The sequence below is a fragment of the Macaca nemestrina genome, chromosome 6 (genome assembly GCF_043159975.1).
Source record: "Macaca nemestrina isolate mMacNem1 chromosome 6, mMacNem.hap1, whole genome shotgun sequence".
NCBI classification, from domain to species: Eukaryota; Metazoa; Chordata; class Mammalia; order Primates; family Cercopithecidae; genus Macaca; species Macaca nemestrina.
The window spans coordinates 115,569,401-115,595,010 of record NC_092130.1 but is presented as its reverse complement, the minus strand read 5'-3'; the positions used below and the strand labels follow the sequence as shown (position 1 = coordinate 115,595,010).

The window sequence follows — 25,610 nt, the reverse complement described above, 5'->3', positions numbered from 1 at the left end:
ATATGATGTTAACATATTTAAAAAACTAATGTTGCCAGGCGCAGTGGCTTACATCTGTATCCCAGCACTTTGGGAGGCTGAGGCGAGCGGATATCTTGAGGCCAGGAGTTTGAGACCAGCTTGGCCAACATGATGAAGCCCCATCTCTACTAAAAATACAAAAAATTAGTCTGGCATGGTGGCTCGTGCCTATAGTCCCAGCTACTTGGGAGGCCAAAGCAGGAGAATCCTTTGAACCTGGGAGGTGGAGTTTGCAGTGAGCCAAGATTGTGCCACTGCACACTCCGGCCTGGGTGACACAGCGAGACTCTGTCTTAAAAAAAAAAAAAAAACTAATGCCAAGTAAATATAATATGCACAGGATTTATATTTTGTGTGATTATAGTTTTTAGCTCTTTTCCTTCTACCTAAACTGGGCCAGGCATGGTGGTTCATGCCTCTAATCCTAGCATTTTGGGAGTCTGAGGCTGGAGGATCACTTGAGCACAGGTGTTCAAGGCTACAGTGACCTATGATTGTGCCACTGTAGTCCAACCTGGGTAACAGAGCGAGACCCTGTCTCTAAAAAATTATATAAATAAATAGATAAAAGTAAATGAATCAAATAAGGTATCTAAATCAAATGTCCCCTTCTGGATATTTGCATCACTATAATCTAGAATATTTTATAATATCAAGGAATCATCCATGCTGCTTGTATTTTCAACCTTAGTGTATTATATTACTGAAAATACACAGCTCCTGTGTATTTCAAAAAACACATTACTGATAAGGAAAATATTTTGTTGTGTAAAGTCAAAGAAACAATAAAATTACTTATCAGTTCAGTTAAATAGTTGTCACATTTTGAAGACTATTGGTTGAAATAATTAATCTGATGTGTACATTTTTAGAGAGTGTTTTAAACATTTTTCATATTTCATTTAGTTCTCTTGGTAACTTAGAGACTAATTTCTCTGGTAATTTTATTGTTTGAAATTTCTTCCATGTTGAGATTAAGACATGAATCTACCTTTTTTGACAGACACACTTTACATACAAAATGTATTTAACATATCCAAATTTTTCATGGACTCAAAAGAATTGATCACAAAATATCTAAGGGTTGTCTCCTTACTGCTTACATAAACTTTTTCATTAAACCAAGATTCCTCTTTCCCATTGCTTCACAAACTGTAACAAATTCTTGAAATTTCAGCCAAGATAATATCTGGAAGTGCTACAGTACATGCTAGAAACAGCTTTTTAAAAGATATATCTTTCTTGATAATCCATAGGGAATCATTCATCCATCCACCCATGAGGCTTTTTCAGAGACATTAACTTGACAGACTATTTAAACCCCCCATTTGGATGATGGTATGATGGTGGTGCACATGTACACACACACACACACACACACAGCCTTTTCTTGTTTGCTTTTAGAAAATTATTGAAAAAGACCTTAAATGTTCTCACTATCTTTAATTTATCTGAACGCTATTTCGTAAGTATTATTATATGCATTTTACAAAGTAAACAAATACACTGGTTTGCCTCTATTGTGATCATTAACACCAGTTTATACTGCCCAGAGTTTCTAAAGTTAAAATCTCTAATTACTTCCTTCAGAAGCTTGTGGTATCTGTCATTTTGTTAAAAATGGATTTAAACCATATCTCATTTTTAGTTCATTCAGGCTTTATGTCCTGTAGTATCAATCGATATAAACTTCATATTGGCTTCATATATTTCTTGATGCTGTCAACAGGCCCAGGTTCTGCATACATTTATTTTAGGTGGGCTCACCACCTTTGATGAGACAGGAGACTTGAGTTTCAGTCTTAGCTTTGGCACTCACAGTCTATGTGATACTGAACCAATTGCTCACATCTTCTGGGGCTCAGCATTCTTGTTTATTAAATAGAGATAATACCATCTCATCTCAGTGTTGTTGTAGGATTCAAATAAGTTAATAAATGTAAAATTTCTTGATAATTTAAAAGCACTGTTGCTGTTCCCTTTAAAATCAAAAAGTATTGTTTCTGTTCTTTTTAAAGAATGAAACTAATATCCGTGTCCTCCTTAAAGATACATTTATTTGCAAAAGCAACTCTATTAAGGAAAAACATGACATGCAATGTGTGAACATGTGGGGAATATGCAAGTGTTGTAAAGGATTTTAAGTCTAAGGATCCTTAAATAGAATGACAATGATATATCAGGTTAGCCACAGTGGCAGCTACATATAAATATTATACATCTTAGTTTGCCTGTGAACCATTCAACTAAAAAATTTCAAATAGAATGATTAATCAATGTAGAGAGCATAGCAAAAAATAAATTCAAATCAATGATGCAATACCTCTATTCCAACTAGCATATTTTTCTTTCTTCCACTCTCTCAGGCATACCCTATTTTATTTAAAAATGAAGTCAATTAAGAAACTCTACAAAATCAATCAGCGCACAGATCAAGCTAGAACTCTTGTTCTTATTTAATGTTTATTAAGGGCTCATCATCACACAGTATTTTTCTATTAATAGGTAAAATATACAAAGTATCATGCTTGCCTTCATTCTATCATCGGGATCCTACATAGTGTAGCGCTCAACCAAAGGGGAGAGAGAAGGACATCCACCTCTTCAAACAAAGGGTCTTAGCAGTCTTGGCTGAAAAATGAAACTTTCATATTAATTTATGAAAGTCTGCAGTCTACACCAATTGTCAGAGTTTAAATTGATCTGAATTGAGGTTATTAACTACAATTCTTATTCTTCCCATCCAACAGGTACAAGAACATCTCCAACAAGGGTACCTAAGGGTGTGAGCAGGCAAAGGGCTAAAAGCATATATGCAAGCTGAAATGATGTGTACACATCAGATTTATGATAGTTTGGTTGGATTCCCTTGTACATAGTGTATACAACAGAGAGACATGCTCACACACACACACACACAACCTCAGATAAACAAAAATTTGAACACCATTATGATTTTCTGATCAGTCCAACCTACTGTCAATCAGAGTTGGACAAACAATCTCAGCCCTAGATTTTCCTGTTTCCATACCCAGACCTGATTTACAATTTATAACTGCCAAACTTTGTGTCCAGACTTGTGGCTTGGAGGTGCAGTACATCGATGCCTGTCCACATTTAAGGTTAGATGACGACCCCTCTACTTTACTATTAGATGTGTCAAGGATCAGCAGCTCCTGAAATCGTTTTCCTGTGCCTGTGTAGGGGAGGGGATTCACGGCGTGGAGGGCCTGGGACAGGGAAGAAAGGAGCTGTCTCTGGGTTATCAGGAAAGGGACTAAACATGGGCCCCACATCCACCTCTATGCCTGAGTTAAGAATCTGGAGCTGACTCCTCAGAACGGCTGTAATTGGTCCTTTACGCTACTCATTTCCTCGGAGAAGCAATGGTCAACTTCTATTAAAACTCCCGGTTGACAGGTGGCTTCCCTGCCCTGTCTTCCGGAGCACTTACGTTAAGGGGAAATCACTATAATCAAATCTCTACGTCTTGCCTGCTGCTAAAACAAGGCGCTTTCTTCCTGGGATTTTGCAGAGACGACTGATAACACACACAGTCTCCCTACACTCAAGCTCACACACACCGATACAATGTAACTCCCACAGCGTCCTCGCTCCTTTCTTCCCTCCCTCACCCCTTTCTTTCTCTCAAGGATTGCTGAACATTTTGCTCCAAACTCTCCAAGTCACCCACGTGTTTGTTCTCCCCTTTTGCTGTTCAATTTACTTCTCCACATGACGAAGAGAAACGCGAGTTGTTCTCAGGCTTTTAGCTGCAATCCTGGGACCAGCCTTTCAAACTCCCCACTCCTCCCTAGTCAGAGCAGCCCCACCGACCCTCCTCCCAATGGGGTGAGTGGACAGATGACTGGATGCTTTCGCCGGTCAAATCCCGCAAAACCTTCACCTTCTCTTCTCCACACAGAGCAAACTGATTTTGCCTGTTTAGTCTCACTAGCCAGGGTGGTATGGAAGTGGGTGGGGAGAGGGCTGGTGCGCGGCACAGAAAACTGGGAAGCGCGCGCACAACACACACGCGCGCGCGCGCACACACACACACACACACACACACACACACACACACGGCCCCACTTAACATTTATGCAGTACTTTTGGAGGGTCCCTTACACACACCTGAATAGAATACTCTCAGTAAAGGATAGGCACACCCCTGTTTGTCCTCCCCCAATTTCCAGACTAGCATTTGACCCTGGGTCTAGAATTGGTGGTGATAAGCCGACTTAGATGGAGTATTTGAGAAGAGGGGAGGTGACCCTTTGCTTGAATGGGGGAGGGGGCGCTCTCCACTCACCGCCTGAGTCCCTGGAACGAGGAGGGCCAGGACATCCTCGATTTCTTCAGGCCGGGCCGGTGGCCGGTTTCCACCGCGTAGGAGGTGCGGTCCATGGCGCGACAGTACAGGTAGCGCTCGGTGTCCGAGTAGCCGCGATGCCGGACGCGGCCGGTGGCCCCGCTCGAGGCGTAGCGGCCGCGGGCAGCCCCGGTTGGCGGCGGGGGCGGCGGCAGGGGGGGCGGTGGCGGCGGCTGTAGCGGACACTGGGGCTGGGGCTGGGGCGAGGGTGGCGGCGGCGGGGGCAGGTGGTGATGGGGATGCAGGAGGCGGAACTGGGGCTGCCGGAGCGGGTACTGATGGTGCTGCTCGTGCCTCCAGAGATGCTTGGGGGCTTTTAGCGTGGACCCGCCGGCGCTGTCGCTGCCCTCTCCGCTGCCCGCCCGGGCCGGCGCGCTGCTGCCCTCTGCCTCCATCCTGACTCGCGGCTCCGCTCCCTGCTGCCCAGCCCGGGTTCACCGCCCTGGCCCGAGCGCCTTCCTGATGCTGCTGCTGCCGCCGCCGCCGCCGCCGCCGCCGCTTCTGCAGCCCAGCAGAGGCTGGTGCTCAGCTTCTCACTTGAAGGCGCCAGAGCCTCAGGGCTACCGAGAGGGGGCCCTGCCAGCGGGAGGGGTCACAGAACGTGGCAGGGCTCCTTCCACCGAGGCTATGGCAGAGACGCGCTCCCGGGCTCCCCAAGTCGCCAAGACTAGGGTGCGCGGTGCCCGGTTTCGCCAGAGGTTGGTCTTTCTTCCTCCCTTTCTTCTTCCCTTCCTTTCTTTGGGCGCCGGCAGCGAGAGCAGGGATTCTCAGCAACTCGAGCTGCAGAAGCAGCAGCAGCAGCGGCGGCGGCAGTGGTAGCCGCCTCCCCGGTCCAAGGCACCGGAACCCTGATCCCAGAGCTGCTGAAAAGTTGGACAGCTCCAGGCTGGCACGCCGGAGCTGTGACTTTCTCCAAAACCACTCCAGCCAGTCAGAAGTCAGACCTGTCCTCCGGATCCTTCCCCTCGTCGTGCCCGCGCCTCCCTCCCCCACACTGCTCCTCACTGCCCCGAGGCTTCCTCTTCACCTCCGCTTGCCTCAGTGCTCTTCGAGAAATGGAGTTTGGCGATTCCTGGCTGGTTCTCAGAGCTTGTTGACGATAAGCCCCATGCTGGCGCTTCCAAAGATAAGGAATGTGACCTGGCAAAGTTGCCTGGAATATTGTCTATGCGCGTCGCTGAAAATTTGGATCTGGGTGAAGATCCAATAGTAAGATTAATTCAGTCTCTTTCCCTGACATAGGATAAAACATTGTGTGGATCTTTCCCATAGCAGGGAGAATGCCCAGTGTTTCCTCTTGAAGATCTTCCTCCAACCTGGCCCCGAGAGTGGTCCTCGCTGGAAATCAAGGCGAGTCGTCCTTAGTTGCAGAGCCATGGCTGAGCCCGCTGGCCAGAGTTAAGGTTGAGGCACCTTTTCAATTACAAACCTCTGATTATCTTTGGTAGTCTCTACCTTCATTGCCTACTTGCAATTTGCCTTTCTGCCACTTCCAGCAGAACACAGCTCTATTACCAAAGTGTTTTAAAAACATGTTGTATCAATATTCACAGAAATTCGAGTCCTATGAGGCACTACAATCCAAATTCAACTTTTGTCTTCCTTTAATTAGCATTTTCCTGCAGTGTCAAATGTTTTTAAGAAGCCAAGAGGATTTCAGAGCAATATGTAGACACTTTTTTCCCTGTACCTTTTTAATTTTACCACATTAAAGATCAAATGCAATTTGCTTACTGTTAAAATAATTCTAGAATTTTTCTTTGTGAAAGTTACCACAGTACCATCCATTATTTGAACGATAATATATTTAGGACTCACAACAACTTGTTGGCTGTGTAATTATTCTATTCTTCCCACGCACTCAGTCTTAACATAATTTCATAGGTACATTTCATGCATATCATGTAATGGATGCTAGAGTAACAGAATCAGGAACCATGTCTCCAACTCTCTAGACTGCTGAAAATTCAACACTCTCCACATAGTCTAGGTGCCACTGGGAAAATAATGCCAATGAAAATAAGTGCTCACTTTGCTTATCAGCAAGAACAGTCCGTGAAATGTGCAAGTGGCAGGAGAAGGCCCCCATCATCTCTTCATGCTATTTATTTATGGTTGGAAATATACCTTTCCTCCATCAGTTTAATATGAGCCCTCTGCTCATATGCAGACTACACACCAAATCTGAGAAAGGTTGTGTCTTAAGAGAAACAAGGCAGTCTCCTAAGCACCACTCCCCACTGTACAGGACTAAACCATACTTTATAAAGGCACTCTTTTTGCCCCTTTGCAGATACAAGTGTGACTGGTGGCAGTGGTCAAAGTATTTTCCATGCCTAGGAGGGCACTAAGTCAGTATTTTCCCAAACACAAAAGGAGAGAAATGGAAGTGTTCTGCGTATAGACTGACTTTTTTCTTTTAATTCATTGCATTATTAACATCCGAAACCATTTTAAAGAAGTATACAAATTTCTTCTTTCCCCTGAAATGCTTGCTACCTTTCCCCTCAATATAACTGTGGCAAAATACCTCTATCTGAAACTCTTATTCTAATTTCTCATATACTAACACAAGTAACTTATAATTTTTTTCCAGATTAAATTGGAATAATTAAAATCTAACCTGATTTTCACTACCAATTTACTCCTTCCTTTTAACTCATGAATGCTTTATTTTTTCTATATTTTCCATTGACTTTTAAAAATTCTTTGTTTTGTTTTTACTATGTAATTGCAAGTCAGGAACATTTTAAAATAGAAGAAAATAATTTAATATGTTTCCAACTTGTAGAGTTTTTAATTTATCTTATAATTCCAAAAGATTATTGATAGTAATAGTTTCTTGTGTGATCTTTGAGGTTACAGCTGGAGTTCCAATCTACCATTTCCTACCCATGTTATTTTAGCTAAATTATTTACCCTCCCTGTCTCTCATATGCAAAGTAGTACTAACATTACCTGCTTCACTGAATTTTGCAATTATTTAATGAAATAATACTTAGCACAATGCCTTATATGCAATGAATGTTTAATAAAGGTAGCAATTTTTATTATTCCTGCCAGACTGGGAAGAATCCTAAATATCTCTTTAATCAGTAGTTCCCAACCTTGGCTGCACCCAGGGAATATCACCTGGGGGAGCTTGAAAAAAATGTCTGATGTTGAACCCAGAGCAGTGATTCCAAACTTTGATGTTATCAGAATCACCAGGAGAGGTAATCCAGCAAACAAAGACCCAGGCTGCTTGAAGCAGGATAGGGCTTGAGGCTTTATACTTTTACCAAGTTTGTGAGAAGATGTTGCTTCAGAGTAAAGTTTGATCATCATTACCCTGCCTAGACAAATAAAATCAGTATTTCTAGGGGAGGATCCAGGCATTGGCATTTTAAAAACTCTTCAGGTGATTTCATACATCAGTAACTACTGATCCAGACTTACTCTCTCATTATATGGTTGCAAAAACACTGTAGATACTATTAGTTGACTCGCCCTTGTGTCTCAAATACTTCTAGGGAAATCCAGCTTGTAAGCAAAGTTCTCATGAAAATATGCACTTAATCTGTTACTCTAGTTGCCTCTATGCTAAAAGAAAATCTTACACCGTTGAATACTGAGCATTCCCAGCCTTCCATTTAAAAACTCTTCTCATTAATCTAGGTATTTCCTACTTATAATTAAATCAACAAAAATGTAAAATATTCCATCTACCCATTGGTTTTCCCTGCTTATACATTAAATAAATTATTCATTTTTCCCACTAGTTGACTATAGATTTTGGAGTTTTATGGGCATAGTCTGAGAGAGATTTTGTGCAGCATTGGGTTAATATGGGGCATCCTTAAAAGCTATCACTACTTACCATTTGCACATCTATATAAAAGGTAAAAATCAGGTAAATGATCAGTATATTTTTCCTGAACAAACTTAAATAAGCAGTTAGTTGGTGTCATTACCATGCGTTATGTCATTACCACCCCCACCCTTTTCTGCAAATGCATTTCAAATCTGTCCAAAAGTTACAATCAATCACTCAATGTGCTTCTGGGCAATTAACAAGGGAGAACATTCTTGTCAATAATGATGGAGAGTTCTGGCAGAAGTGATGTCAATTAACAGCTAGCAGAGAGCAAGCACCATTTCTATCCAGAACATAGATTGAGATGGCAAGTGGCAGTAACTAAGGGTCCATTTCTATCTTGGTAATGGGAGGAAGATTTGTTTTCACTTTTTTTTTTTTTAATTATACGTTAAGTTTTGGGGTACATGTGCTCAACATGCAGGTTTGTTACATAGGTATACATGTGTCATGTTGGTTTGATGCACCCATCAACTCGTCATTTACATTAGGTATTTCTCCTAATGCTATCCCTCCCCCAGCCCCCCTCCCCCCAACAGGCCCCAGTGTGTGATGTTCCCCTCCCTGTGTCCATGTGTTCTCATTGCTCAAGTCAATGGGAGGAAGATTTAAAGGAGACATTCACTTTGCATACATTCTATGTATACTTGAGCACATGAGTGCTACTTCATTTGTAAAGATGGCCATTTTGATGCCCAACAGTCAGCTTAAAATTGGAAATTTTCATCATTAGATGTGTTACAAAAGGCTAAACTCCTGTCTAATTACATATCCAAAAGGCATTGAAAGTCTCAGATTTCACTTAGGTCTTTAATGTTGAGTAGAAACAGGCTTTTTGGGTATTTCCTTGAAATATATGAAACGCTCTTAAATTTGTCAAAACCTTTACATATACAAGAAAATAGTGTCAGTATTGCCACTATAATTACTAGTATTAAAGTTCTATCATATTGTTTCCAATGTAGTATATTAGGCTGCTTTTCAGTAATTTTTGTGTAATATGAAATAAACAGAAATATGCAATTAATATGAAACTAAGAAATGTTGTACTTGAATACTTGTCTTTGACTAGCACACTAATGCAAATTTAGCAGCACACTAATCTCCAACTAGTTAGAGGCTCAGTATCACAGAATTAATTTTGTAGCTTTCTAATGACACCATTCCACTTGTCAGCTCAAGGCAAAAATATTGCTTACCTACTGTGTGCTAATTCTCAGGACGACTTTGATACTGCCTTCACAAACATGCACAAAAAATTACTATCCTCAAGGAATTTTGTGTCTTGCAGAGGAAATAAATGAATAAGCAACTACAATTTGGGAAGATGGGGGGAATAGATACAATGATGCAGAGATGTAGTGTCTGCTACTGTCTGCTTTGAAAACACAGGAAGAACATCCAACTCTCAGGGTTCAGCGAGTCCTCACTAAAGAGAGAATGGCATCTAATCTGAGGCCAAGACCTCAAGTGCACAGTGAAATTAACTACTATCAGTATGTGTGAATACATATGTGTGACCACGAATGTGTGTATGTCTTGGGGAGATGAAGGAGTAAAGGCATTCTGGGTAGAGATTGGCGCAGACAATAACTTAGAGATGAGGGATATTATGGGGCATCGGACATTCAGAAAATGGCAAATAATTCTATAAACCTGTGAGGACAGCTGAGCAATAAGCAGAAGCCTGATAAAGAATTACTTCTTATTCCGTGTCCCCTAAAGGCAATGTAGTGACTTTGTATACATTATCAAAAGGACCCCCTTCTGGGTGGAGCAGGTTTTAAAGTTGATGAGTAGGATGCAAAGAGAGGGAGAAATAACGGATATGACAGAAGGAAGGAAAATAACAATATGTTGTCCCTGAGAAGATGGGGTTGGGGGGCATTGAACTGCAGGGCACAGATGGAAGCATTTGCCCAAACTAGAAAAAAACCAACGGCCGGGCGCGGTGGCTCACGCCTGTAATCCCAGCACTTTGGGAGGCCGAGGTGGGCGGATCACAAGGTCAGGAGATCGAGACCATGGTGAAACCCCGTCTCTACTAAAAATAGAAAAAATTAGCCGGGCGCAGGGGCTGGCGCCTGTAGTCCCAGCTACTCGGGAGGCTGAGGCAGGAGAATGGCGTGAACCCGGGAGGCGGAGCTTGCAGTGAGCCGAGATTGCGCCACTGCACTCCAGCCTGGGCGACAGAGCGAGACTCCGTCTCAAAAAAAAAAAAAAAAGAAAAAAACCAACATTTCCACTGTTACAGGAAAGGAAGGGGTAAGGATTGATTCAGATGGAATAAATTTTATTGCATTTATTGAACAATTAATATTGGATATTCTGATTCTGGCAAACATTTTCCATACATTATTTGATTTAGTTCTTGCAACAATATGATTTTTTTCTTCACATTTTAACCTTATAATGATCAGGATGAGTCTTTCAGTGAAGACTAAAGAACTGTGCTAGTCCTCTGCCAATGTTGAGAATAGCCCGTGTGACTCTAACTCTACATAGAAAACACCTGTTCACCTGATTGTCTCAACATTAATTCAGTCATTTAACCAATATTTATAGAGCACTTAATATGTGCCAACCCTAAGTTCTGGAGATAAAAAGTCAGTAAAGAAAAGTTCTGGCCCTCCTGTTCTAATTAAAAGAGATAAAATAAACACCTAAGCGCATATATATATATATATATATATATATATATATATATATATATATATATGTGTGTGTGTGTGTGTGTGTGTGTGTGTATGCGTAAGTGGTAAATATACCACTTACACACACATGCTTAAGTGGTAAATATATATATATATATATATATATATATATATATATATATATATATATGCTTAAGTGTTTATTCTGTCTCTTTTAATTAGAGACATATAAATAATATGTCAGATAGAGGAGCTCAGTACTATGAAGCAAACTGAAGCAAATTAAGAAGTTGGAGTGTGATGTTTGGGAGTGCCATTTTGTATTGGCTGGCAAGGAAGGCTTCTCCAAAAGAGTAATGGTAGAGTGGCCTGAAGGAAGCAAGGGAGTAAGCCAGGACTCCAGGCTGTGGGAAAATCAAGTGCAAAGACATGGCAGCCAGCTTGTTATGGCTGAGTAATAGTAAATCAACCGGTGGCCTGGGATGAAGTCAGGTGAAAACTGTTTGGAAATGAGAACAGATCAAGGAAGTCCATACTGGTCATGGTAAGGACTTTGGATTTCTGACTTGTATTCATATAGCTACAGATTGATGAACTTTGCAATTAACTAAATTAAGACTATTTGGCTGGGCGCGGTGGCTTACACCTGTAATCCCAGCACTTTGGGAGGCCAAGGTGGGTGGATCACTTGATGTCAGGAGTTCAAGACCAGCCTGGCCAACAGGGTGAGACCCTGTCTCTACTAAAAATACAAAAATTATCCAGGTGTGGTAGTGCACAACTGTAACCCCAGCCTCTCTGGAGTCTGAGGCAGGAAAATTGCTTGAACCCGGGAAGTGGATGTTGCAGTGAGCCATGATTGCACCACTGCACTCCAGCCTGGGCAATAGAGCAAGATTCCATCTCAAAAAAAAAAATATATATATATATATACACACACACACACACACACATGCACACACACACACATATATACTATTTACTTAAAATGTCTTCAAAAGTTTACACCATAATTATTAATACCTCATTGAAGAGCTAAGCTATTTTGTATGTAGGAAGAAAATTAAAACATGGGTGGGAGACAAACATGTACAATAAGTGAAAAAATATTTCTTTCTGGGAGAAAAACTGTACTTCCATATCTTATTGAAAAGCAACAAGATATTCATAAGAATGATATTGGAAGCTGTATATTCTTTTAGCATTGAAATGACTACAAAATCATGGCCAGTCACACAGCAGCAATACAGTTAAAATGAGAAGATATTACCAAATCCCTCAGAAGATGTCATAGAAGTTTCAAAGTGACTGATTTGTGAGACCTGAAGAATGATTACTCAGTTGCTAAATGTCCAACTGTCACAAGCTCTTAGCTGACTTTTAAGAGAAGATGTTTAACTTTTTGTGGTTGATAATTACATTTTTAATAAAAATGAATCAATATGCTTTGAAATGTCACTCTTGATCTCAAAAATGTAAAAGAGATTATGAAAGAGCTTGTCACTTTGAAATTAGGCCCAACTACCAAAGGCTAAAACTGTGTAAGGATCTTTAGATTCTTAATGTAGAAAAGATTTAATCTTATAGCTTGAGATGATGAAAAGTAATGTGGTAGGTAGGCATTGGTAAGGCAAAATGTATGCATTTTTAAATGACTTAAGAAAATGTAAATTTAAACTAATAGTTCTCATTTTTAAAAGTTTCTATTAAATTGGCTCAACTATTGTAATTAATGGATTTCTTAAAATAGAGGAATTGTAACAGCAACTATTTTACATATGAGGAAACTGAAGCATATGGGGACAATTACTTAACTAAGGTCAGATACCTGCTGTTTCAAAGCCTGGATTTGAGCCTCGTCAAGCTAAGTCCAGAACTTGTGATCTTGCCTGGAATGACAAATGGGATAAATTAAACATAGGCCTTTTGAAAGTAAAATGCCAATTAATGAGTTGTTTAAGAATACCAGTCGATGGGTGGTTTAATATTTCAGTTAATATCATCCTAGAGCTCTAATTATGTATTAAACCACCCATCCACTGATATTATTAGAATAGTATTAGAGTATTCATGCAAGGAAGGATTTGTTTTAAAGATACAAAAGCAGTTACAGCAAAAGACTGATACGCTATACTAACATTTGGAACTTCTGTTCAAGAGTGATCAAGAGAGTGAGAGACTAAGTCATAAATTGGAAGAAAACATAGCAACCCATGTAACTCTGAAAGGACTATTTCAAAATAAGTACTCATATAAATCAATGAGAGAATAATGGAAAAATAGTCAAAATACATGAAAAGGCATTTCATGGAAAAGGAAAGCAGAATGGTAATTAAACAGATGAAAAAATTGACCAATCTCATTAGTAATCAGGGAGATGCAAATAAAGACCACAGTGAGAGGGCATTTTATGTCCATGAGGTCAGCCAAAAGTGAAAAGCCTGATGACACTATGTATTTGAAAAGATGTAGATCAATGAAAACTCATATACTGCTGGTGGTAAAACAATTTACCATTATCTGGTAAAGGTAAACATTCACATACACTACAATTCAAAATTCTACTCCTGGGTACACAGCACAGAAAATGTCTTACATGCGAATACACACACACACACACACACACGCGCGCACACACACACGTACCAGACTGTTCATAGCAGGATTCTACACTATAACACAAGCTAGAAACAAATTAAATGTTTAGCAGGAAGGAATATTAGCACAAATGTTACATCAGGAAGCCATGAACAACTACAAAAAGCAACCTGGATGAATCTTAAAATGCCCTGCTGAGCAAACAAAGCGAGTAACAGAAGACAACAAACAGAATGTCATTCTTGTAACACTCAAAAACAAGAAACAAATAAGAAAACAAACAAACAAAACAACCCCTAGGAAGACACAATAATATATTTTGGTGTAGTGCTTCTCAAACTAATGTGCCTGTAAATCAACAGCAATTCTTGTTAAAATACATATTTTGGTTCAGTAGGTCTGGGGCAGGGCTGAAATTCAGTATTTCTAATAAGCTCCCAGGCAATGTTCATGCATAGATCTGTGGACCATACTTACATAGCAAGATTTTAGAGGATACATACATATAAGATTTTTAAAAAGTATTAAAAATGGAAAGGTTATGCAATTCACGAAATTTCAGATGGTTGTTACCCGGTGAGTGGTGAAGGAAAAGATGGTAACTGAGAGAAGGAAGGAGCTCACAGGTAGATACAACATATTGATAATATTGCAGTTCATAAATTATATGCTCTATAACCTACATGTTATAATGCTGAATATTGTATAAGAAAAACCATAAGGACAATTAAAACTCACAGGGCAGGGAACTCACATCACCACCAGCAGAAGAGATGAAACTAAGTGAGATAGGAAGAAGCAGTAAGCAATGTGGAGTTGAATATTCCATTTTCAGAAGAGAGAGCTTCAGGCCAGTCGTCAACACTGTATTTGTAATCTCCCCAGATTAAATAACTGGGCAGACTTTTAAAACTGTTGTAGCACGAAATTTGGGGAACCCAAATAGAACTCTGAGCTAAAAATAACTACAGACATCTTTAAAATAAAATTGATCCTCCTCTCAAAGTTTAGTTTTAAAGTTTTATAGTTAAATAAAGTTAATACCAAATTAAGATAAAAATGTTTGTAAAGTGGTGTGTGTAGCTCTCAAATCTAAGGTAAATCTGTTCCATTCTTTGGCTGCGAGTTGCCCAGTCCTGACACACATATATTCCTAAATATCTATCCCCTACATCCTTTGGATGTGCAGAAACTTTTCTTGGAGTGAGAAAGCAATTTTATGTCTCAAATATCTGCCTTTAAAATATAATATTCCTTATCATCTAACATTGTAGCTATCAGCAAACATCACAGCAGGAATTAGTAATAACTAAAAAGAACTCAGGATAGTTGCCTAAGGATTAGGAAGTGGGGTTTGCAGGCAAGAGAAGAGAATTACTAGTTTAAAATAGAAGATGGAGAGTGACAGAGAAAAATTTTCTATCTTCTCAATATTATTTCAGGTTCTTCAAACTGTTCTGATGTATAAAATATTGCAATACATCTCTGGATGAGGCACTCACCTAATGTTTAACTGCTCTAAAGGGTGAAAGGGATAAGACAGAGAGGGCAGGACACCTATCAGGTTGGTGCAAAGGTAATTGCGATTTTTGTCATTGAAAGTAATAGCATATACACATATATGCTATTATGCATATATACTATGCAGCCATAAAAAAGGATGAGTTTGTGTCCTTTGTAGGGACATAGATGCAGTTGGAAACCATCATTCTCAGCGAACTATCGCAAGAACAGAAAACCAAACACCGCATGTTCTCACTCATAGGTGGGAACTGAACAATGAGATCACTTGGACTCGGGAAGGGGAACATCACACACCGGGGCCTAGGATGGGGAAGGGGGATGGGGGAGGGATTGCACTGGGAGTTATACCTGATGTAAATGACGAGTTGATGGGTGCTGACGAGTTGATGGGTGCAGCACACCAACATGGCACAAGTATACATATGTAACAAACCTGCACGTTGTGCACATGTACCCTAGAACTTAAAGTATAATAAAAAAGAGAGAGAGAGAGAGAGAGAGAGAGAGAGAGAGAGAGAGAAAATAGCAAAAACTGCAATTACTTTTGCACCAACCTAATAAATTGACAACTACTACTTCTTGGGTTTACTATAAACCAGGCATTATTTCAGCTGGTTTTCAAAAATTAGTTTATTAGTACAGATAGAGAAACTGAAGCACACAGAAGATGGTAACTCATTCAAGGACACACAAACAGCAAAGGCAACGCCAGGATTACAATGAAGACTGCCAGTTTCAAAGCTCACACTTCAGTCCAGTGTTCCCTGCCTGCCTCTCTGCAGTGTCCCAGTGTTTAGTTCTCTGTAAGCATGTCTTATGTCTGTGGACATTGTCAATTTCCTCATGATTGAAATGAAATGTTCTATTTAAGAAGATGGGTATAAGCATCGGACAGAACGAATCTGAATCCTCAAAAATTGCATGATTTTTTTTGCCAAGTTTTACAGCTTTGCTGACCCTTAGTTTCCTCATCTGTAAAATAAATTAGTGACAAAATGTACATGATAGGACTTTGTAAGAATTATATAAAGTAATCTATTTCATGCACTCAACAAGAATTTGCTGCTGCTGTTATCGGTATTAGTATTACTAAATCCTATTATAAATCTAAACTGAAGTCTGTCTTTACTTAAGATTTTGTGCAAAATACTATGCTTTACCATGTGCATTTTACATATGTATGTGTGTGTATATATATGTGTATGTATACATGTAAATAAAAGAAGCAAGGCATTTTCTTTTGTTTCTTTCTTTCTCCCTGACTCCCCTGAATCAGGCTATTAAATATGGAAACACATTGAAAGGAACTCCAGGAGCCCAAACTAGAAACCTTAAATAAATAGAAGAAGGGGAGTTCCTCTCCCACTTTGCTAGAATAAAGTCATTCTAGGATTAGTCATCCAAGTTTAAATTCATTAGCCTCCAAGGGGTCTGTGAATATTTTTAGATAATTATCCAAGACCTCCAAAATGTAATTTCTAATGTAGCTATAGCTGTCATGAATTGAAAGATGAAAAAGTCTAGCTCATTAGATCAAATGGTGTCTCCTCAAGTGTTAACAAATGTGATACTTTTCAGCGTACCACAATTCTCCCTTAAGATCTGAAGTAAACAAGACTTCAAAGAGGCTCCTGGCATTGAGGGAAGACTAGCTTCTTAATCTGTCCTCAAGGAATACATGTTCCCTCCAAAAGAGGCAGGATAGCTACCTGGGGAACACTCATAAACTAACTCAAATTGAGCTCAATTATTCACTTTTTTTGTGAATGCAAAACTTTTAATGAATAATACATTTTTTTTAATATTGGGAAAAGATGCTGTTTATTTTGATGGAATTGTTAAATTTCCAAGTAACTTGGTAAGTAAAAGAAAAGAAAATAAGAACTTCAGGAAAGGAAAAAAATATACAGAATTCACAAGTCAAGGCAGACTCTCCAACACCTTAGTTTTTAATGTTTTTGCTTGCTTGCTCTGTCTTCTTACAGACTTGACACAGTGATACAAGATTTTATTTATTTTAATCAAAGTAGTTTTGACATAGTATTTGGAGGAAGGAGAAGAAAGATATGAACCATTATTTTCCTCAGCATGACACTACCATTTAAATAAATTTAAGATCCATGGTCTAATATTACCAAGGCTGAGTAGTTTTCCCCCTGGCTCAGTGCATGGAAAACAGCATATTTTCTTCACGCATAAATAATAGAAATCTCATTTTTGAACACAGTGAATTGTTCAGAATGCTTTGTGGAGTGTGGCAAATGTAGATCTAGATTTATTTGCAAGTGGTCCCTGTGTAGATTCAAAGATGTGGACTAATTGACCAATTATAAACCACAGATTGGGCTAATTGACCCAGTTCTTCTTTGATGTTGGTCAAGTAACTTAGAAATGATGAATCTATTCAGACAATGAGCCAAATCAGTAGTCTCATCACAGTTAAATATTCTTCATTTTTAAAAGTATGTCATTTATCATGTTTATTAAGAGAATGGGCATTACAGCCAGAACGCCCTGAGTTTCCGTTTCAGCTCCAAGACTTTCTAGATGTGTAACCACAGATGGGTTACATTAACCTCTCTGTCAGTTTTTTCATCGATGAAAATAATAGAGTCAACTTCGCAATGTAACTGTAAAGATTATATGAGATAATAGACATAAAATGCTCAGTACAGTATCTGTTACATAAATAATACATGTATACCTAAGTATACACACATAAATACATTATTCCATATATGATGGTATACATATAATTTAGGAAATTAGAGAAGTAGAAAACCAAGAACTCCCACAGTACCATGCTAGGTGTAGTGCTTTTGAAAATTATGAACTGTGTTCAACTAGTAATAGGGCTGTGCCTTTAAGTCAGCAATGAATATTTTAGTGAGATAAACAGCTTCTATATCTTAAGACTGAAACTAGTTCTGCCTTCTTCTCTCCTTTGTTTCTACTTTTATTTCTATTCCATATGTGTTTCCTGGCAAAGGAGAAGGGAGAAAACAGATGTTTACTGGAGGGTCTACTATGTCACATGCTGCTGCAGTGGGCACTTCACTTATGCTATGGCATTTGATAGCCATGGCCTTTTTATGAAGAAAGTATTGTTATTCCTAATTTATAGATGAGGAAAACGTGTCCTCATCTCATAATTAGAAAATACTGGAACTCCATTTTTAACCACTATTTAGGTACCTCCAAAGCATTTTATATTTCTTTAAAGAATCTGCCAGATACAGTGTGGGTCAGATTCCTATCTATTTTGAATCTAGAACCTATTTCTCTAGGAAACTATGCTAGAGATAGTAGTTAATTTCCCAAGCCAGAAAAAGTAATTGGCCTTCTAAGCCAGCCTTTTCATTCACAATAGAAACAGCATATACTGCAATGAAACAGGGGCAGGCAAACTGTGGCTATTAGACAAATTCAGCTCACTATCTGTTTTTGTAAATAAAGTTTTATTGGAACAAAGCCAAACCCATGTAATTACATAAGTAAATGTCAATGACTGCTCTCATACTTCAGTGGCAGAGTTGAGTGTGACAGAGACTGTATGTCTCACAAAGTCTAAAATATTTACTAAATGGATCTTTATAAAAACAGTTTGCCGACCACTAATGAATAAGAAAATATTAGAATAAAAAAGCTCAATGTCACTGATCATTAGAGAAATGCAAATCAAAACCACAATGAGATACCATCTTACTCCAGTCAGAATGGAGGAGAAAAGCGACTATTTATACACTGTTGATGGAAGTGTAAATTAGTTCCACCATTGTGGAAAGCAGTGTGATGGTTTCTCAAAGAGCTAAAAACAGAACAACCTCAACCTAGCAATCCCATAACTGGGTATATACCCCAAAGGAATATAAATTGTTCTACCATAAAAACACATGCACGTGAATGTTCCTTGCAGCACTGTTCACAATAGCAAAGAGATGGAATCAACCTAAATGCCTGTCAGTGACAGATTTGGTAAAGAAAATGTGGTACATATACTCCACAGAATACTATGCAGTCATAAAAAGAATGAGATAATGTCACTGGCAGGAACACGAATGGAGCTGGAGGACATTATCCTTAGCAAACTAACGCAGGAACAGAAACCCGAATACTGGTCCCTTTTCTCCTAAATCTTGCCAGCATCTGTTATTTTTTGACTTTTTAATCACAGCCATTCTTTTACTTTTCTTTCTTTCTTTCTTTTTTTTTTTTTTTTTTTTTTTTTTTTGAGACAGAGTCTTTGCTCCATCACCCAGGGTGGAGTGCAGTGGCGCGATCTCGGCTCACTGCAAGCTCCGCCTCCTGGGTTCATGCCATTCTCCTGCCTCAGCCTCCCGAGTAGCTGAGCCTACAGGCGCCCGCTACCACGCCCGGCTAATTTTTTGTATTTTTAGTAGAGACGGGTTTCACCGTGTCAGCCAGGATGGTCTCGATCTCCTGACCTTGTGATCCACCCATCTCGGCCTCCCAAAGTGCTGGAATTACAGGCATGAGCCACCCCGCCCGGCCAATCACAGCCATTCTGACTGGAATAAGATGGTATCTCACTGTGGTTTTTATTTGCATTTCTCTAATGATCAGTGACATTGAGCTTTTTTATCCTAATATTTTCTTACTCATTAGTAGTCGGCGAACTGTTTTGATAAAGATCCATTTAGTAAATGTTCTCATTTATAAGTGGGAGCTAAATTATGAGAACTCATGGACACAAGGAAAGGAACAATAGACACTGGGTCTACTTGATGGTGGAAGATGGGAGGAGGAGGGGAACAGAAAAAATAATTATTGGGTACTAGGCATAGTTCCTGGGTGATGAAATAACCTGTTACAACAAACCTCCATCACACTAGCTTACCTGTATAACAAATCTGCACATGTACCCCTGAACCTAAAATAAAAGTTAAAAAAGAGAAAATACTACGTGACAAGTTCTGTCATGAACAAACCATTATTTATAAATAATATTCTCTCTGTGTTTAAATATTCCCTGTCATCTTTGAGCGAAAAGTGAGTATTAATGTAGCAAAAGATGATTTCAGCAGCCTCCATCAGCCCCAGAGGGGACAAAGGTGATGAGAGCTGATCTGAATTCAAGGACCTCGTTCTGACTGAGGAAGTGTACTGCAAAGCAAGAGCTATTCTCTTTACAGCTCCTGAACATGCCCAGCACAAATTGCCATTTTTTCTCAGCCTTCTTTTGCTTGTCCTCTTAGCTGAAACTTCTCCGAAGTCCTCATTCTTTTGTCACTATTTGACCTCCCTCTTCCCTTTCAGAAGGTGAAAGCATTCCCTCTTTCAAAGCAAACATCCCTTTAAAACATAAAGGAATATTACTGTTATTTGCATTGAACTGAAACTGATCTATATATAATGCTTTAACTCTTGCCTGAATTTCTTTGCCTTTTTTCTTCTGTTGATGAAATTAAAGACTTCGCAATTCCAGCAATTTTAGGCAATATTCATGTTAAAACAAAAAAAAAACCAAAAACATTTCCAGTTCCTAATAGCACATTATGCCTCAAATGAACTATGAAGGCAATCTATACAAGTACTCAGATGTCATTAATGGAAAAGGCAAGCAATTTGTTCACATGTCTAAATGAAGGTATTAAATAAACTCAAACTTTTTTAAAAAAAAAAGATGGAATTACTTTTGGAAAAGTTGCTTGCTTTTGATTACTGGTTACAGCTTCCTGAAAACCAGTGGAAGCAGCATCCACTGTACCCAAATTTGCATCAACCTGAAACTGAAATAATTCCTCTGGCAATTATTATTTCTACTGAAAACTTTTCCTTATACATTTCATCTCCCATTCTTGTTGACTTAGTGATGCAAGCTAGAACCCAGCCATAATAGCCTTCTCAAGATGTTCGTATATGTTTGTTCTGGAAGGTATTCAAAATAAGGTCCATGATTGTATATTTTATTCACTATGGACTATAATTCCCATAGCTATATTGCCTTAACCAAGAATTGGGGTTCATAGTCTGATGGAACTATGAAAATGCTCTAATATATTCCCTAGAGTTGGCTTCTTAGCTAAATGTGGAAGATTTAGATAATTGAGAATTCTACATCTACTTTCAAAAGGTAATGATTAAAGAAATCCAGAAATCTTGACTAAGAATTTATTAAATCCATGATGGAGAAAACTAATTATTAGAATACACTTGGAAATAAAACAAAGTGGTAGCTTAATATTTTATGGATTTCTTTCCTATTTATTGATATTCCCATACCAATCATTTGACCTTATATTTTCAACTTTGTTTACATTTTTGCATTATTTTTATTTGCGCTGACTTTTTAAAGTAAATTAAGTGACTTGCAAATCCAGTTACATTAACAAAAATATCAAATATGATAAATACATTAATATCATTTAAAACTATGTCTTCCCTTTGATTTTTTATACACAAACATTTCTAGGTCTTATCTATTCTTCCTTCACTATATCTCTACCAACCATCACTTTCTTTTCATTCCTACTTCCAAAATTATAATACAAATCTTCACCATTTCACTCCTGGATTATTGTGACAACCTTCTAATTTAGTATTATTCAAAATGTGACCTGAAGACCATTTATATCAGAATCTAACCCTTGTTAATAGGGAGATTATGAGTCCTCTCCAGACTTGCTGAACCAGAATCTCTGGAGTAAGGAACAGGAATCTGCAATTTTAACAAGCTCCTTAGGTGGATTCTTTTTTTTTTTTTTCTTTTGAGACAAGGGGGTCTTGCTCCATCACCCAAGCTGGAGTGCAGTGGCGCAATCATGGCTCGCTGCAGCCTCAATCTTGTGGGCTCAATTGATCCTCCCACTTCAGCCTCCCAAATAGCTGAGATTACAGGCACACACCACCACTTTTGTATTTTTTCTAGACATGGAGTTTTACCATGTTGCCCAGGCTCATCTCAAACTCCTGGACTCAAGCAATCCACCCACCTCAGCCTCCCAAAGTGCTGGGATTACAGGTGTGACCCACTGCACCTGGCCCTTAGGTGGCACATTAAAGTCAAGAACCACTGTTCTGCTTTCTTCCTTTCTCGTTCTCCCTATTTTCAAGAAATTGTGCATATTTCTATCTGCTTAGTCATTCTAACATGCTATCCTTGTCCCCTGTAGAAAACCTTCAATGGTTCCCTATTATTCTCAGGATAAAATCCCAATGTCTTAACTTGAAAATAAAGGACCCACATAAAATGGTCAGAAACCACTTCTGAAATTTCACAAAGATGACAAACGAATTCCTAGTTTCATGAATTTAACCCCATTTTGAATGTCCCATATATACCCCCCACCACCGTACTTCTCTGCAACTTGGAACAACCTGTACTTATTCACTTCCAACTCATTCAACTCCAAACACAAGGCAATGTCAAATTTTTCCATGGTGCCTTCCTCGATCTTTCCTTTTTGGGAGCTAATCTACTTCATTGTTGCTATTATTCATATGGCAGTTTATCATACACTGCCTGTGCTGCCTCTTGAATTGTCATTTAATTTTTAATGTGAGTATGCCTGTCTCATTTTTGCACCTAATTGTGAAGTTCCTGAGTATAAGAATATTTTTTTTGTATTCAAATATGCTCCTAGCATACCTGTAGGCAATGAATAATTTTGAAGTGACTAAATCAATACAAAACTGACAAAGTCTCTATTGATTTAACCCATTATTTAGCTGATACGGTTCATTGTTTTTGAATTGCACATGGTCTATTTTGACAAAAACAGATTTTCTTATTTTATGAGCTTACACCTCTCTCATGGTCACATAACAAAGAGCTATAACTACATTCATGACTACAAAATTGATCCCAAACGAGACAAAATGCCAGAAATAGGAGCATCAGCTACTCTGGTCTAAACATTGCATGAAAGTCTTGTTGGCTGATTCAAGTGGGAGAAGAACTCGAAGTTACAAGCATCATTTTGCTGTTTTATACCCAGTCGTGCAATCAAAAAGTGCCTCATTTATCAGTCCCCGCTCTCAACACAACAAACAGATGCTTGTAATTTGAATTGTATGACTCTCGTATCACCACCAGACAGTAGATCCTTGAAAGCACTTTCACCTTTGATAGTTAAAATAGGATATTTATCTCCTTGCCCCCAAAGAATTCCATGTCTTAAATGTAAAGTCAGAATTTACAATGTAGTAGAATCCTTGGGGTAGGGTTAGGATCCACAAAACAGACTGCCAGAAACCAGATAGTGAACTAAGTGAAGGATTATCATAGGAGTAAAATGGCCTTTGTAAAAATTATAACGGTGAAAAAATTATGAGAGAAAGAGATATGACCTAACAGATTCCATCTTGCTTTTAACTCCCAAGCTGTCCTTATTCATTCCTGGGCATAGGCCAAACTACCTTTGGAAAGAATTCATTTTATATTTTAACTCTGAAACAAAGATGATAATGATGATAATAGCCCTTTCCCGAAACAAACCCTTTTCTTGCCTGAGGACCAGACTGGCTGTTGTAGGATGAACAAATTTGCCACAAGATTAGAAATTGTGATTTAGGAATCATGTAGCTAGAGGTCACAAGATTCTAAACCTCCCCAATTGCTCCTAGGATAACATCACTATTGTAAAACCTAAGATTGGTGCTTGAGATATTTTTCAGACCCTGAACTCGATGGATCACCTGGCACCACCCAGATTGATAAACTGGCTCATCTGGTTTTGTGTCCCTCACCCAGGAACCAACTCAGCTCAAGAGGACAGCTTCAACTCCTTATGATTTCATCTCCCACCCAACCAATCAGGACTCCCTGGCATCCTATCTACCAAATTATCCTTAAAAAACCCCAGTCTCTGAATTTTCAGAGAGACTGATTTGAGTAATAATAGAACTCTGGTCTCCTGTTCAGCAGGCTTTGTGTGAATTAAACTTTTTCTATTGCAATTCCTCTGTTTTGATAAATCAGCTCTGTCTGGGCAGCAGGCAAAATGAACCCACTGGGCAGTTACAGGAGCATTGGTTGACTTAAAGATTGGCTTATCCACCTACCAAAATCTAATGTCCACCATATTAAACACTTTAAAGCAATTAGAGCTGTCTTACTGAGAACACTTTGGACAATAATTCATAAACTATGTAACTGAATGATCTTTTGATGAGGTCTAATTCACACTATAATTCATTTTTTAGATGTTTAAAGTAATGTATTATGGTAATGCATAATGCACTTAGTTTCTATGACCAAAACATAGAAATAATTTCTCTATTTAAATGGGTAATTTATTTTTTTGTATAAATTATAATGATTTTAAAGCTTTATAAGACTCACAGTTTTGCTATTATTATTTAAATTTTCATAGAATATTCTTTTTCTAAACAATAAAGTACAAAGGGAGGAGGCTTTCAACTAATAGAAATTTATGTTCAAATCTCAACTCGGCAACTAGCAGTGTGAGTCTGAATGATAATTCCTACATCAAAGGACTGTGGTAAGGATATAATAACACGTGAATGTTGCTGTCTAGTTATTTGTTTGTTACCTGCTCCTTCCATTAGAAACCAATCTCAATGAGAGAAGAGCCTGATATATAGTAGGTGCTCAGAAATCATTTGTTGAATGAACGTGATTAGCTTATTTTTCTGATAAAAAACATTTAAGCTAATTTTTCTATATTTTAATGGTAACTCACCTAAAATACTTGAGGAAAATATTTCCTGGGAAGGAAAACGTCAGGAAGAAGCAGAAACCATTCTTGTCTTTCTTCTTTCAGATGCAGGAAAGTAAGACTGCACTTGGTGATGAGAGATGCATATTATCGACAAACTAATTGTGATCGACAGGGCTATCAAAGAGTAGTCTGGCAATGTCAAAAACACCTGCGCATGTAACTCTGAAGACTTACGACAATTAGATCAGTTAATTTTGTGTTTTTCAAATGGCCCATGATGTGGTTGGTGAAAAGTCTGTATTTGTTGGGTTCTACATTCTTAGGCCCCCTCATAGTTTTTAGTCACTAATACAAATATGAAAAGTAACAAGGATTACATCATTAATTTATTAAATACATAATTATTGAGCACCAACTAATTGCCCGGAAATGTTCTACTCATTGGGGATACTGTAGTGAACACAACAATCAAGGCTGCTACTCTCTGTATTTAATGTACCGTGATGAACAATAACACATAATAAATATAAAAACAAACACTTCAGAAAGGAAATAGTGAGGCATGCTATTTATTCTGAAAAATAAAATAAGAGATATGCTAGTAGGTGACTAAAGGCTGCTTTAGATTGGGTGCCAGAGAAGACCGCCCCTGAAGAAGTGTTCTTCAAGGAGATCTGAATGACATGGAGGAACCAGGAATACAAACATTGGGGAAAACATCATGGAGGGAGCAATAGGCTAGTGTGGCAGTCTTGAGAAGTGCCTGGGCCAGTTTGAATGACCAGATGGTAAGCCATTATACGGAAAAGAAAACTAAGCCAGCAATTTTCCAAGGGCATGAGGAATATTTCACTTTTTCTCATTTTTATATGGAAAGTGTTGGACAAGATAATTGCCAACAATTATTATATACTAAAAAAATTCAGAAATCTATGGTCAAG

At 38.6% G+C, this 25,610-nt stretch overlaps 1 protein-coding gene across 9 annotated transcripts in view; it reads right to left on the bottom strand.

Annotated features, from left to right (window-relative positions):
- The window catches only part of LOC105499433 (phosphodiesterase 4D), a 1,582,997-nt gene that overhangs the window by 937,097 nt on the left and 620,290 nt on the right, over positions 1-25,610 (bottom strand). For 2 of the 9 annotated variants that reach the window (XM_071097862.1, XM_011771981.3), the window contains exon 1: positions 4,334-4,788. The exons of the other annotated variants lie outside the window; for them this stretch is intronic. In XM_071097862.1, coding sequence (XP_070953963.1) covers positions 4,334-4,788 — 455 coding nt within the window. Of the gene's footprint in view, positions 1-4,333; positions 4,789-25,610 lie in introns of those variants that run through there. 9 annotated transcript variants of the gene reach the window in all.